The sequence below is a fragment of the Papaver somniferum genome, unplaced genomic scaffold, assembly GCF_003573695.1.
Source record: "Papaver somniferum cultivar HN1 unplaced genomic scaffold, ASM357369v1 unplaced-scaffold_125, whole genome shotgun sequence".
NCBI classification, from domain to species: Eukaryota; Viridiplantae; Streptophyta; class Magnoliopsida; order Ranunculales; family Papaveraceae; genus Papaver; species Papaver somniferum.
In genome coordinates this window covers 13,712,871-13,728,040 of record NW_020621603.1, presented here as the reverse complement: position 1 = coordinate 13,728,040, position 15,170 = coordinate 13,712,871, and the positions used below count along the sequence as shown (strand labels likewise).

Sequence of the window (15,170 nt, the reverse complement as noted above, 5' to 3'; positions counted from 1 at the left end):
CACTTCTACATCCAAGATCCATCTCTATTTTGTGCAAACAAAGCCAGTAAATATCCGGCTCAATGACAGAATGTAGAGCTGACCATTTTTATAGATCTGGCTTTGTTATGTGAGATACAGACATACGGTCAGGTATTCCTTAAACGATTGTATATTTGACGATCTAGTATTTCATAGGTTAATGACACCGGATCTTTTATTAACGGTTGAGAATTTTCGGGAGAACTAACATGACGCTGGTCTATCATGATTGAAAACTGGTCCCATGGAATTTTGGAAATAAATATAGGGACCTAGAAATATATGGTATGATTGCAGTGGACTGCAGGATATTCAAAATACTCCAACTCCTCATTACTTTGTTTGTCAACTTTCAGACAGTAATATTTTCAGCATAATGTGACCACAAACTGGTAGAGGCTAATAACTGAAATTTGTTACAACTACGATTTACAAACTCTTTCCATTTTTATGTGTCGTATGTCAAATTATCAGTTGACATAGCCAAATCATTTTATTTCTTCCTCCTTTGCAGTATGTTGTCACACCTATAGGTACCATAAGACTGTGTATGAGGTAGGTAGGAAAGGAGACTTTTTTTCACATTTCCAACAACGGACCATGGGTGGCCCAATCATATAGCTCAGCCATTTCGGGATACCGATACCGATCAAATCAATGTTTATTCCTACCTAGCCAATGGCATTCAGAAATCCGCATTTTATATTTAGTTATATGTCTAATTTGTGTTCGGTTTTGTAATTTCGTTTATCCTTCCTAGTTTGAGGTCAAGGCATATTATTTGAGGCTTACTACTACAAGACAAAAAAAAATATTTTGAGGTGAAATGGAAAAAATTTGTTGCAAACTCGACTTTTAACTTTTGTTTTTAGATATTGAACTTATAAGAATGTAACCATACACCCCCTCTGAATAGGGGAACCCACTCTCAGACACAAAGCTGACACTACTACGTCCAAGCTATAACTCTATTTTGTACAAACAAAGCCGGATATTTACGACGCAGAAAATATCCGGCTCAATGACAGAATGTAGACCTGTCTGCTTTTATAGACCCGACTCTGTTATTTGAGATACAGACATATGGTCAGATATCTCTTAAAAAATATTATATCCGGCGATCTAGTATTTCATAGGTTAATGATGCTGGACCTTTTATTAATAGTTATAATTTTTTGGGAGAACTACTATGACACTGTTCTATCATGATTGAAAAATCTGGTCCCATGGATCGCAAATTTTTGAAACAAATATAGGGACCTAGAAATATATGATATGGTTGCAGCGGACTGTAGATATTCAATATATTCCAACTCCTCTTTACTTTGTTTGTCAACTTTCAGACAGTAATATTATTAGCGTGATGTGACCCACAAACTGATGGAAGGTAATAACTGAAATTTATTACAACTACGATTTACAAACTCTTTCCTTTTTTATGTGTCGTCTGTCAAATTAGCGGTTGACATTTGTGGACGGAAATAATGACATTTGATGGCCAAATCATTTTATTTCTTCCTCCTCTGCAGACTGTTGTCACACCCATAGGTACCGTTCTGTGCATGATTGATCACAAGAGGATTCAAGTGTTGTTGTGTAGGTATTTGAAGTCAATATAAGATTTGAAGACGAAGAAGAATTCTTATTAGTTTTAGTATCTTGTTTATTTAGTGCAAAAACCTTGATCGGCTGGAATCCAACTAAAATCGATTTATCCTTGATAGATCTGATTGATTAGTTGCGTGAGATCGGCATCACTTTATAGTTTTCTTTTTGAGATATATATCGATTGATTGTGAATCTATACTTGACTATTTCAGTAGTTATTGAATAGATTTATCTAACCAGGCAAAGGAGTTTATTATCTTGTAGCAAGATTGATTAGAGTGGTTACCAAACAGATTATTTCTTTGTTGTTTGGAATACGATCCAAAGGACTTGTTATTCACGTGCGTGACTCTATAAGTCGAAAGAGCAGGGATACTGAGGAAACTAAGTATCTAGGGGTAGTCTGCTTGGTCTCAACTATACGAAGTTGGTATTAGATTTTGTATAACGACTTAATTCTGAGAGTATTCAAAAAATGGACTAGGTCCCAGGATTTTTCTGTATTTGCATTTTCCTCGTTAACAAAATCTTGATGTGTCTTTTACTCTGTTTTCCATATTATAATTGTTGTTATAATTAAGTAAAATACACAAATACGTTAACTCTGTAATACTTGATATTGATCCAATAGAGTTTTGGTTATTTCCGAACCTATTATCAAATACACACTTTATTGTCGTATTGTCTCGATTTTGTATTTATAGTCAATCACACAAGTGATCTTGTTATTGTATTTTCTCGATCTCGTATCCATAGACGATCATACGAAATGTGAACCGAATTATCGTATTGTCTCGACTCTGTCCATAGACGATCACATTCGGTAAAGGACTTATAGGTTGATAAACAAAAGAATTTGGGTACCCTCGTCTTTTCAATTAGTGCAACAAAAATGCTTTGGAGAGGAGCAGAATTAGAAAACCTTCATCATTCGAAGCAAACTGAGGACGCCAAGAGACCTTCAGTCGATTCTCTAGAAAACTAAGTATCATCTATTTCAAAGAAATTGTTCTACTCAATGTTTGCATAATTTAAAATGGCTATGAAACCCAGACATTCGACAGCATAACATGCCATGTAGATAACTTGAATTACTTCCATATGCCTTTCTACTTCGGGTACAAAATGTCTTACTGATTTATACCATGAGCATGAACAACATGGCAAGAACCTGAGCAATCGTTTACATCTTTACGACTGCGTAGTTACAGGCTTGACCATAAAATGCTGCATCAAGAATCTAAAAGACCTTCATTTTTTTGTTTTAAGTTTCAACGTAAACCTCTTGGGGCATATCATAAACTCTACACGCAGTAGTTGAAACCAACAAGCTCATAATAAGGTGTTAAGCCTACAACTCTTTTAGAATTATGTTGAGCATGGAGTGTACCATGCCGGTTTATCTTTGTGGAAGCATGCTAAAATATCGAATTTAGATAACACCTACGAATATATGATAGACTTAGAACTACTTCTACAACCTTGTATTAGGCATAATTTAATTACTGCAATGTTTACTTTTGCAAGACAAGGTATAACCTTGAATCTGAATCTTAAATATTCTTGAGATACTGCAATTACACCTTATCTCCATGAGGCGTGGGTACGAATATTCATCTCGAGGTCCTCAATTATGACGAGTTGTCAGGAGCTAACACCAACTGAACCAGACAGAGTTTGAGCATTAGACACCAAGGGGAAAACACAACAACTTCAAATACGAAGAATGTATTAAACAGATTAACTCAGGCCTAATCAGTTTGGGAGTGCTTCATATACTTCAGGCAAAAGAATAGCAAGTCATCTCAAAGAAAGCTCTAATGATTACCAAGGGAGACAAAAAGTTAGTTCGGGGCAAAGGTCATGATCCACAACTTTTAGTGGAGACCAGCCAGTACGATCCAATGGCAGCAAGTTACAAGGAATACTACCACACAACGACAAAAATCATCAACCACTAAGTCAAGAAATGCTTTGAAACTTCGCATAAGAATATGGGCAGGTATGCGTACTTTAAAAGTATTTTGTATTCTTAAGTTCGGTTCCTTCAGCAACAATGTAAAGCCATGAAGCTCGCAGCAACATTCATCTGATGCGCCACCGTTGCCAAGAACCCACAACGGAAGCAAACACGATCATGCTAGGAAATGAAGTCAGTTAAAACTGAGGAAAGTGATACTACAACAGAAACTTACAATGAGAATACAACAATGAAATTCATAGTCAACATAAATATTTACGCGATTGCAGCTAGAAGAACTTGTCACGAAGACCCAAGCCATTCGTGCAGTCTTCTCGAGTCATGAGAAGTCCATTCACATCCAGTTATCTCGAGTTTGACTCATTAAACATTCCAGACATCTTATTCAACAAGTGTCGAAGCAGTTGTCCCAAAGAAAACTACAAGTACCAGCCAAAAATATTTGTGACCTTTCAACTCTAGATTCATGCTTAAATCAAGCCAGAGATATACCCACCAGAATCGCGTGTTTTAGATCAACTTCAGGTGGATATTTCCTGAACAATAAGACATTCGAATCTGAGCCGATAATCCACTTCAGCACAACTTGAATTCGTCTACAAGGTCGGGAAGCTGAAGCCAGAGCCAATTAAAGAGGAAATAAGCATCACAACAACGACTACTATATATTGAAACATATGATCGGGAAGCACAAGTAGATCGGGACTGAAGATAATGAAACGCACCTGGTCCGAAGGCATGCTACTCAAAGCCCAGATTCAGACAGTTTGCAGCCAACAAGAAGCCCAAGTTGCTACAGTTTGAAATTCAACTAGCAATCAGTTTGAATAATGCACAGAGAAACAATAAGCCAAGACCCGAGACGAAAGTATCAAATGCAAACATCAACAACAGTACAAACACAAGTTTCAGAGGATTTTCTTAAGGATTGCTCTTCGAACAAACCTCAAGAAAAGGGGCAAAATGTAGTGCCAAAATATCTAAGGAACACGTGTCAAATACTAAGGCAGAAGTAACTTAGTCAGGTACAACCATGTATAGAACACCATATCTCTTTACTAGTTCTTATCTTAACTAGTCAGACATAAGAGCACTATTATAACTTGATGTAATCCTTTCCCTTTAAAAGAGAAAGTGAGATATGTTTGTAGGGATCCTTTACTTTAACCCTAAAACTCACCAAGAGCTTGAGCCTCCATTGTAGTTCTTCATCTTAAGTATAGATCTCTTTGATGTAGTTGTTAGGATTTTCTACGACTACAATAACAATTATATCTTCCTAAACAAATTTTGGTCCTCCTATAGCAAACTCATCAGTGTGATTCCCAATTAGCCTGAGTTTCTAGAAGGTCCGGTTTTAATAGCTTTCCTAATGTGAGTTGAACCATTGTTTCATCCATCGCATATAAATACGCACCACATCCGTCTGATTTTTCACAATTCATCATCAACTCAAAGAGGTCCGCGCATTCAACACTGTGTATTTTGTTTATCTATCTAGCTCTTCAAAATAATCATGTCGAAGATGATATCATTAAGAAGTTCGGATGGCGATATTTTTGTAATAGAGGAAACCGTCGCACATCAATCACTGACCATTAAGCACATGATCGAAGATGGTTGCGCTGATGATGCAATCCCTTTGCATAACGTAACTAGCAAAATCTTGGAAAAGGTTATCGAATACTGCAACAAGCACGGCGAGAGCACTACTGCCGGCGGTGACTCAATTATTAGTAAGGCCGATAAGGAGGCTTTGGAAAAGTGGGACAAGGAGTTTGTGAAAGTTGATCAAGCAATACTTTCCGGTCTAATCAAGGCTGCAAATTATCTCAACATAGAGAACTTGCTGGACTTGACATGTATTACAATTGCAGACATGATAAGAGGTAAAACTGTAGAAGAGATTCGAAAGACGTTCAACATTAGGAACGACTTCACCCCTGAGGAAGAAGAAAAGGTTCGTCTCGAAAATCAATGGACTTTCAATTAAGTGAAAAAATCAGCAGCCGGACTACTTTTCCATCTTTATGTGTTTTTATTTATCTATATTTTCCTTTCCTAAGTAAGTGGTGCCATACTGCACACCAGATGTTCGATAAATTGCCTAATAGAACAGAATAGAGGTTAAATGTTCGTATAGCTTTCCTTACATATTTTTATATAAATTGATTGAATTTAGTTTAGTTTAGACTTGAGAAACTCTATCTTCTCAAGACTCAAGCAATAGATCTGCTATCATCAAATTTCCCTCCTAAGCTTGCTAGTTTCACTTGGTTGTTTCAGAAAAATCTTGCAACAAGAGAGTAGATCACTTGATCCATAGGAAAGATTGTAGTCCCAGATAATTGTGCCTTTTGAGGTGTTCCTGAAACTTCAAGTCATTTGTGTTTGCCTCTTGTGATGTTTGGCACTTCTTCCTGAAGCAACAAGTGGTTGCTTTTGTCTGCGGCAGAGGCGAGAGACATATAGCTGCTGCTTCCTGTGCTACTCAGCCGTATGGTTAAAGGCTATAAATATAAATGTACTGCACGCTGACTGCTAATAACCTGGAACTACCATATTTTTCATAAGACAATGTATGTACCGTCAGTCTTAATTCATCTGAGCTGCAATTTTCAGTAAAACTTATGTTGGCTCACAATTACAAGTTTGATAAGCCCGCGACTTATCAAATACGAATTATGGTGAAAGTAGAGTGATACAAACTAACAGATGAAAGGGTCAAGAGACTCAAGACCAGGCTAGAAACAACATTCACTTCATCATTCATAATAATCCACTTCATTACATTATCCATGTAATTATAATGGATTATAAGAACATTCATTCATAGCTAATAACTACTCACTAACAAACACAATCCGATATAGAAAAGGTTACCCAAACTACTTAATATCTCTTATAGGATGAACTAAATACCAGACATATTGAAGACATTTGCCATTAACCGTGCAAATCAGCCGATTCTTCAAACTTCCAGTACTTGCTCTAACTGAACGTATTTAGGGACCTCTAGCTGAGCCGAAACGGTAGATATGTCCTCGTTATGGTAAGATTTGCAGACGAGGTACAGCACAGTGTGAACAACAAGCAGGAAATGAATGCAAATAGCCACCAACAGATGAAAACCAATTCCCACAACTAGTTTACCCACCAAACACATATTATCATCTCCATAAACAAACAGGTAATAAGTGAAAGATATACCAGTAAATGCGATTCCAAGCAAACCAAAGACAGCACGAGAAACCCATTCTTTGCCATCAATGAGTGTCATACTCTTCCCCAAGGCTTCTCCACCATAGCAATCCTCTTCTAATACGGTGACTACAGTTGCGATGTAACAAACAACCATCGCGTAAGTTAATGTGGAATGTTATAAACACCCCTACTATCCATGGATCCTGCAAAAGTACCCTTATTCATTTATGTATGTACCCCTGATGGCATAATTGAAATATTATTCACAATCATAATTTACAAATTTCCTCTTTTAACCTTCCTCTCCGACTTTGATTCTTGTTTTCTTCTTCGAACACAGAAAAACAATCCCCTGAACCACCGTCATCTCCATCGCTCCCACCACCATTACCATCTCAATCGCCTCCGCTGCGACCAACATCACCACCTTCGTCACATTCTCCACTACCATGAGATAGTGTAATAGTTTCTCGATTTCAAATCGATTTGTAAGGTTTCGGAAAACCTAATTTTGTCGATGATTTTTCTAACTTGAATCATGATTTAAGTATAGATCTACAATTATCTTGTCTCAATCTCGTTTTCTAGCTGGTGATTGGTACAAATCACTACTGATACCGAAGGAGATGGTGGCGGTGGTGGTGGGAAGGATTATTTGGAACTGTGGAGACATCGAATATAATAACAAACAAAAATTAATTTAGAGTTCCTCAAATTTAACTTCAATCCCTCAGGTTTTATTGAAGCTCAAGTAGTAAATGAGGATGTGGTGGTAGTGGTGGTGGTAGTGGTGGTGGTGGCGGTGGCGATTGTCGAAGAAGAAGAAGTGAGAGTTGTAATGGTGAATTGAGAGCAGAAGAAGATGAATCTATATTGTGAGATTGATGATAATGGTTCTGAGTTTAAATGGAGATAGATGCTCGAGCTTTGATTCTAATAGGCAGAGAAGATTAGTCGAAGAAAATGATGGTGTTTGTCACTGTAATTGATGAATTAGTAATAGGGTTAGGGTTATCAGATGAAGAGATTCGATGGGATCTATGTTAAGTCAATGAAGATAATAGAGGAGATGAAATTGAAGGGTGATGTTTCTAAAGTTCGATTCGAAATGGGATTTAGTAATGTTGTTGTTATTCGAATTTGGTATCCTGAATTGGTTGGATTCGATGATGCGAGCTGCTGTCAAGAATGAAATTGGTGGTCTGAGAAGAAAATTGCAGGTGGCAGTGATGATTGAGTTGATTGCTGGCGCAATGGACACCATATTCTGTTGCATTTCCTTCATTCTTGATGTGTAGCTTTCTGAACTGTTAGGATGTGGTTTACCTCAACTTCAATAGTTTATTTAGATGCTAAATTCAGATTGCGTTCTAACGCTTAGTATAACAACAATGCTCCATTGCTGGAATTGAACAGATTTCTCATGTTGAGGCATAAACTTGCTTACCTTTGATTTATGTAGTCTATTAACATCTTTGTTTCATTGTTGTTAACAGTGAAAAGGTCGACTTCACTCTGCAATAAGTGTTGCTTACTTCGATAAGTCAAGTTATGATTGAGCAGTGAAAAGGTTATCCGTTTTACTATTAGTACAGCGGAGGAGATCATGGCTGAAAAACTGTACGGATATAGTGTGAGGCTTCAACAGATCCTGGCTGATTTCCTATTGGTTTATGTGAACCACTCCAAATGGCGGTCAGCTTGAGATTGCTGTCAGTATGACTAAAGATAGACTGGTATAAAGGCTTTATCTTGCTCATCTATAGCTCAGGTATTAGAACTGCCTATTTGTTGTTTTCTCCGTACTTTACTTTGATTTTGTATCAAGTCACTCCCTAGTTACTGAAATAAGTAGAGTAGAAAGTTACTGGCCTTACTCACTCCAATATCGCGTCAAGTCAGGACTCTATTTGGTTCATCCATGCCTAATGAATATGTGGATTAAAATAGCTAGCTATTAACTTACAAGATGCATATGAAGGGAATGCACTATGTTCGTGTTTGCATATTTCTACAATTTCTCTTTGAAGTTCTTAAACTTTAATTTTTTTACCTTTTGGAAGAATCACATATTCGGGAGATGGGGTACCGGAAGAGCTGCTGAGTGAGATGTTTGAGAACTTGTTTATCACAGTTCTTCTCTCAAATTTTGTATCTACTTGGTTTGGACTTTAGGAAGTTCTGTTTATATGAAACTTGTTCTTGGACTCTAGATTTTAGGGACAACTTGAGAAAGTTGCTTTCACTTTTGAAGGCTACTTGAGCTAGTTGATTCCAGATTTGAAAGCAACTTGAGCTAGTTGATTCCAGATTTGAAAGCAACTTGAGCTAGTTGATTCCAGTTCGGAGGCAACTTGGTTATGTTTTTGAGTCCATTCATATATCTGAAATTATCTTATACATATATCTTAGAGTAGTTGCGACGAATCTGTGGTGCAATGGTAACACATGGTTGTGTTGAGTTGCTGTTATATCCAGTTGAACTGGTGGAGATTAGGTTGTGTTGAGTTGCTGTTATAACCAGTTGAACTGGTGGATATTTAGGTGAATGTACAGGGTCGTTGAGCTTCCAATTTGCTTTGTTTGCAGCAATGCTGGTGGTAGTGGATGTCGCAGTGTAGGTGGTTTGTTGTGTTAGCAATTGTGGTGGGGGTAGTTGCGACAGATAATATGAACTTGTGTTGGATGCACGCAAACTACTAGGTACGTATGTGTTACAGACTATGAACATCTGTGTAGTTTTATACATCAGTAGGTGCAGTATATCTATTTGAATGTGATTTTGATATGTCATTTTGCATTAACGAACCAGTGGTGCAACGGTAGCACAACTGACTTCATGTCAGATGATGTGTGTTCGACTCACGCCAGGTTCACTTTTTTTGCGTATACTTTCTTTTGGAGACAACTTGTCCGAGTTGTTTCCATATGTGGAGACACCTTGAGCTAGTTGCCGCCATATTTGAAAGCAACTTGTTCGGAGACAACTCTATCTAGTTAGCTTGAGATTCGGAGACAAATTTGAATTAGTTGCCTTCAGATTTGGAGACAACTAGTTTACTCCACATGGTGGTGGTGGAATTGGTGGTTGCTGGTGGTGATTGGTGGCGACGGTGGCGGTGGATGAAAGTGGTGGTGGATGGACAGTGGCGCTGGTTGTCGGTGGTGGTGGTTGACGGCGGCGGTGTTGATTAGTGGTTGTGGTGGTTGGCGGTGGGCGGCGGCGGTGGTGGTTGGAGGTGGTGGTAGTGTAGGTGGGAGGTGGTGGTTGGTGGTGGTGGTCGGTGGTGGTGGTTGGTGGTGGTGGTCGGTGGTGGTGGTCGGTGGACAGTGGTGGTGGCTGTTGGCGGTGCTGGACAGTGGTGGTGGTAGGCAGTAGAGGCTTTTTTTTAAATAGTGGTTGGTGGCAGTGGTTTGTATTACACTATATAGAAAAGGGTATTTTAGTAATGTGTTAAGCTTAGGGGTATTTGTAAAGTTCATAAGGGTATTTTTTGCAAGGGTCTCCATAATAGGAGTATATAGATAATGTTCCCTAAGTTAATTCGTAGAAGAAAGGAATAGCCAAACAAATTATAAATAAGAATAATTTATAATCCTTTATTGTGATCACGTAAGCTAACAAAGCTCTAATCCTTTGTTCCTCGGATCGAAACAAGACAAACAAGTAACCCAGAACCAGAGAGGTGCATACAGCCAAGGACAAGACACCATAAGAATGTGACAATAAGTCTCCCCCATAACTCTAGAGGTGTACCAGTAACCTTCTTATAAGTGATATCTTTGGAGGTATAGAAACAAGCAACGCTATACACAAATACTTGAAGTTGAATAGAGAGTAAAATAACCAGCGTGAATAAATTAAGGATTTGGGCTATAGTTAAGCCATAATCGAGCTATCCAGGAGTTTCTTCTTTTGAATAAGTTGTGATCCGTATTTCAGACAAGTAAGCGAAAGCCAGAGGGAGGAGAATGGTTAAGGTGATTTTTGAAAAGATTTTCTTGTTTGATGCTGTAAGTTTGTATGCTTCCTTGTAGATGGCAAACAACCCCATTGATTTGTTTGCTGGTTCTCTATTCATGATTCTTCTACAATCCTAGAGAGAGTGAGAGATAAGAAATTGAAGATTGTTGCTGATGAGAACTAAAATTTTGTGAGGGACTGGAGATGAAGAATTGGATGAAATAAAGAAAGGTGGAATGGGTAATGTATATAGTGCGATGATGAAACTGAGAATAGAATGACTTTCACTTTGGGTGCGCACTGCTTTTGACTTAAATTTTTCTACTTACAGTAGAGTCCCTATTCACACTGCAACTGAAGAAAGTACTGCCATTGCCATTTGCAGTAAAACCTCCAAACGCGTACGTATGCGGAGAAATTTCTCTGAAATTACTTTTTTTTTTTATCTTAAGAGTGAAGTAATGCCATTGAAGGGAAACCTCGCAAATGTGTGGGCTGAGACATTTCTGAGAAATTTCTTTCTTTTATCTAAAAGAGTCAAGAGTTGGTACATTAGATGTAATGGAACTTGTCTGATACCTTTCGTAAGTAGGTGCAACAAGTATTCTTTACCATGCATTCAATTTCCATGTAGGTAAGAGGGTTTGGAATGACACCTAACTGTAATCGCATCTCACCGAAACGTCTAAAGCAATCTTCACAGAGACCATGTTTGGCTTAGGCTGCTAGCATAGCAAGTCAACACACCACTACATTCTTCTCCTTGGCTCTTTTGAATTGTTTGGCTGCACATTCTTAGAATCCAAGTACACCATAGGCAAATTGTAGTCCCAGCTAATTGCTATGTTCATGAAGATAAGACACAGCAAAACAATAACAGTCCAACAAAACACAGGAAACAAGACTCATTGGAGTCCAATGGGCAGCCGGTTGTGCATCTCATGGAGAGAGAAGGAGCGCAAAAAGTGCTCTATCTGGAGAGGAAAGTTTTCTTTGTTTCAATGGAGACACTAGGTAACACTGCGGGAAAAATGTATGTACCGTCAGTCTTAATTCATCTGAGCTGCAATTTTCAGTAAAACTTATGTTGGCTCACAATTACAAGTTTGATAAGCCCGCGACTTATCAAATACGAATTATGGTGAAAGTAGAGTGATACAAACTAACAGATGAAAGGGTCAAGAGACTCAAGACCAGGCTAGAAACAACATTCACTTCATCATTCATAATAATCCACTTCATTACATTATCCATGTAATTATAATGGATTATAAGAACATTCATTCATAGCTAATAACTACTCACTAACAAACACAATCCGATATAGAAAAGGTTACCCAAACTACTTAATATCTCTTATAGGATGAACTAAATACCAGACATATTGAAGACATTTGCCATTAACCGTGCAAATCAGCCGATTCTTCAAACTTCCAGTACTTGCTCTAACTGAACGTATTTAGGGACCTCTAGCTGAGCCGAAACGGTAGATATGTCCTCGTTATGGTAAGATTTGCAGACGAGGTACAGCACAGTGTGAACAACAAGCAGGAAATGAATGCAAATAGCCACCAACAGATGAAAACCAATTCCCACAACTAGTTTACCCACCAAACACATATTATCATCTCCATAAACAAACAGGTAATAAGTGAAAGATATACCAGTAAATGCGATTCCAAGCAAACCAAAGACAGCACGAGAAACCCATTCTTTGCCATCAATGAGTGTCATACTCTTCCCCAAGGCTTCTCCACCATAGCAATCCTCTTCTAATACGGTGACTACAGTTGCGATGTAACAAACAACCATCGCGTAAGTTAATGTGGAATGTTATAAACACCCCTACTATCCATGGATCCTGCAAAAGTACCCTTATTCATTTATGTATGTACCCCTGATGGCATAATTGAAATATTATTCACAATCATAATTTACAAATTTCCTCTTTTAACCTTCCTCTCCGACTTTGATTCTTGTTTTCTTCTTCGAACACAGAAAAACAATCCCCTGAACCACCGTCATCTCCATCGCTCCCACCACCATTACCATCTCAATCGCCTCCGCTGCGACCAACATCACCACCTTCGTCACATTCTCCACTACCATGAGATAGTGTAATAGTTTCTCGATTTCAAATCGATTTGTAAGGTTTCGGAAAACCTAATTTTGTCGATGATTTTTCTAACTTGAATCATGATTTAAGTATAGATCTACAATTATCTTGTCTCAATCTCGTTATTCTAGCTGGTGATTGGTACAAATCACTATCTGATACCGAAGGAGATGGTGGCGGTGGTGGTGGGAAGGATTATTTGGAACTGTGGAGACATCGAATATATAACAAACAAAATTAATTTAGAGTTCCTCAAATTTAACTTCAATCCCTCAGGTTTTATTGAAGCTCAAGTAGTAAAGATGAGGATGTGGTGGTAGTGGTGGTGGTAGTGGTGGTGGTGGCGGTGGCGATTGTCGAAGAAGAAGAAGTGAGAGTTGTAATGGTGAATTGAGAGCAGAAGAAGATGAATCTATATTGTGAGATTGATGATAATGGTTCTGAGTTTAAATGGAGATATGATGCTCGAGCTTTGATTCTAATAGGCAGAGAAGATATTAGTCGAAGAAAATGATGGTGTTTGTCACTGTAATTGATGAATTAGTAATAGGGTTAGGGTTATCAGATGAAGAAGATTCGATGGGATCTATGTTAAGTCAATGAAGATAATAGAGGAGATGAAATTGAAGGGTGATGTTTCTAAAGTTCGATTCGAAATGGGATTTAGTAATTGTTGTTGTTATTTCGAATTTGGTATCCTGAATTGGTTGGATTCGATGATGCGAGCTGCTGTCAAGAATGAAATTGGTGGTCTGAGAAGAAAATTGCAGGTGGCAGTGATGATTGAGTTGATTGCTGGCGCAATGGACACCATATTCTGTTGCATTTCCTTCATTCTTGATGTGTAGCTTTCTGAACTGTTAGGATGTGGTTTACCTCAAACTTCAATAGTTTATTTAGATGCTAAATTCAGATTGCGTTCTAACGCTTAGTATAACAACAATGCTCCATTGCTGGAATTGAACAGATTTCTCATGTTGAGGCATAAACTTGCTTACCTTTGATTTATGTAGTCTATTAACATCTTTTTTCATTGTGTGTTAACAGTGAAAAGGTCGACTTCACTCTGCAATAAGTGTTGCTTACTTCGATAAGTCAAGTTTGATTGAGCAGTGAAAAGGTTATCCGTTTTACTATTAGTACAGCGGAGGAGATCATGGCTGAAAAACTGTACGGATATAGTGTGAGGCTTCAACAGATCCTGGCTGATTTCCTATTGGTTATGTGAACCACTCCAAATGGCGGTCAGCTTGAGATTGCTGTCAGTATGACTAAAGATAGACTGGTATAAAGGCTTTATCTGCTCATCTATAGCTCAGGTATTAGAACTGCCTATTTGTTGTTTTCTCCGTACTTTACTTTGATTTTGTATCAAGTCACTCCCTAGTTACTGAAATAAGTAGAGTAGAAAGTTACTGGCCTTACTCACTCCAATATCGCGTCAAGTCAGGACTCTATTTGGTTCATCCATGCCTAATGAATATGTGGATTAAAATAGCTAGCTATTAACTTACAAGATGCATATGAAGGGAATGCACTATGTTCGTGTTTGCATATTTCTACAATTTCTCTTTGAAGTTCTTAAACTTTAATTTTTTTACCTTTTGGAAGAATCACATATTCGGGAGATGGGGTACCGGAAGAGCTGCTGAGTGAGATGTTTGAGAACTTGTTATCACAGTTCTTCTCTCAAATTTTGTATCTACTTGGTTTGGACTTTAGGAAGTTCTGTTTATATCTTGTTCTTGGACTCTAGATTTTAGGGACAACTTGAGAAAGTTGCTTTCACTTTTGAAGGCTACTTGAGCTAGTTGATTCCAGATTTGAAAGCAACTTGAGCTAGTTGATTCCAGATTTGAAAGCAACTTGAGCTAGTTGATTCCAGTTCGGAGGCAACTTGGTTATGTTTTTGAGTCCATTCATATATCTGAAATTATCTTATACATATATCTTAGAGTAGTTGCGACGAATCTGTGGTGCAATGGTAACACATGGTTGTGTTGAGTTGCTGTTATATCCAGTTGAACTGGTGGAGATTAGGTTGTGTTGAGTTGCTGTTATAACCAGTTGAACTGGTGGATATTTAGGTGAATGTACAGGGTCGTTGAGCTTCCAATTTGCTTTGTTTGCAGCAATGCTGGTGGTAGTGGATGTCGCAGTGTAGGTGGTTTGTTGTGTTAGCAATTGTGGTGGGGGTAGTTGCGACAGATAATATGAACTTGTGTTGGATGCACGCAAACTACTAGGTACGTATGTGTTACAGACTATGAACATCT

The 15,170-nt window shown here is 38.1% G+C and overlaps 1 protein-coding gene and 1 long non-coding RNA gene across 3 annotated transcripts; both read left to right on the top strand.

The window, feature by feature from the left end:
• The first annotated feature begins 4,736 nt into the window (after window positions 1–4,736).
• LOC113331212 (SKP1-like protein 1) lies at window positions 4,737–5,791 on the top strand. The gene has a single exon (XM_026577950.1). The coding sequence runs from the start codon at window positions 5,127–5,129 to the stop codon at window positions 5,601–5,603; it is 477 nt and encodes a 158-aa protein (XP_026433735.1). The 5' UTR covers window positions 4,737–5,126; the 3' UTR covers window positions 5,604–5,791.
• A 2,176-nt stretch (window positions 5,792–7,967) lies between these two features.
• Window positions 7,968–9,991, top strand: LOC113331127. Of its 2 annotated transcripts, XR_003350713.1 has the most exons (4): window positions 7,968–8,108; window positions 8,311–8,585; window positions 9,404–9,517; window positions 9,627–9,991. It is a non-coding gene; the product is annotated as an uncharacterized LOC113331127 (long non-coding RNA). The 2 variants fall into 2 exon arrangements; XR_003350712.1 differs by lacking the exon at window positions 7,968–8,108 and having other exon boundaries at window positions 8,162–8,585.
• The last annotated feature ends 5,179 nt before the right edge of the window (window positions 9,992–15,170 follow it).

Coding starts and splice junctions, on each gene's coding strand:
- LOC113331212 (XM_026577950.1), top strand. CDS start 5,127: ATGTCGAAGATGATATCATTAAGAAGTTCGGATGGCGATATTTTTGTA.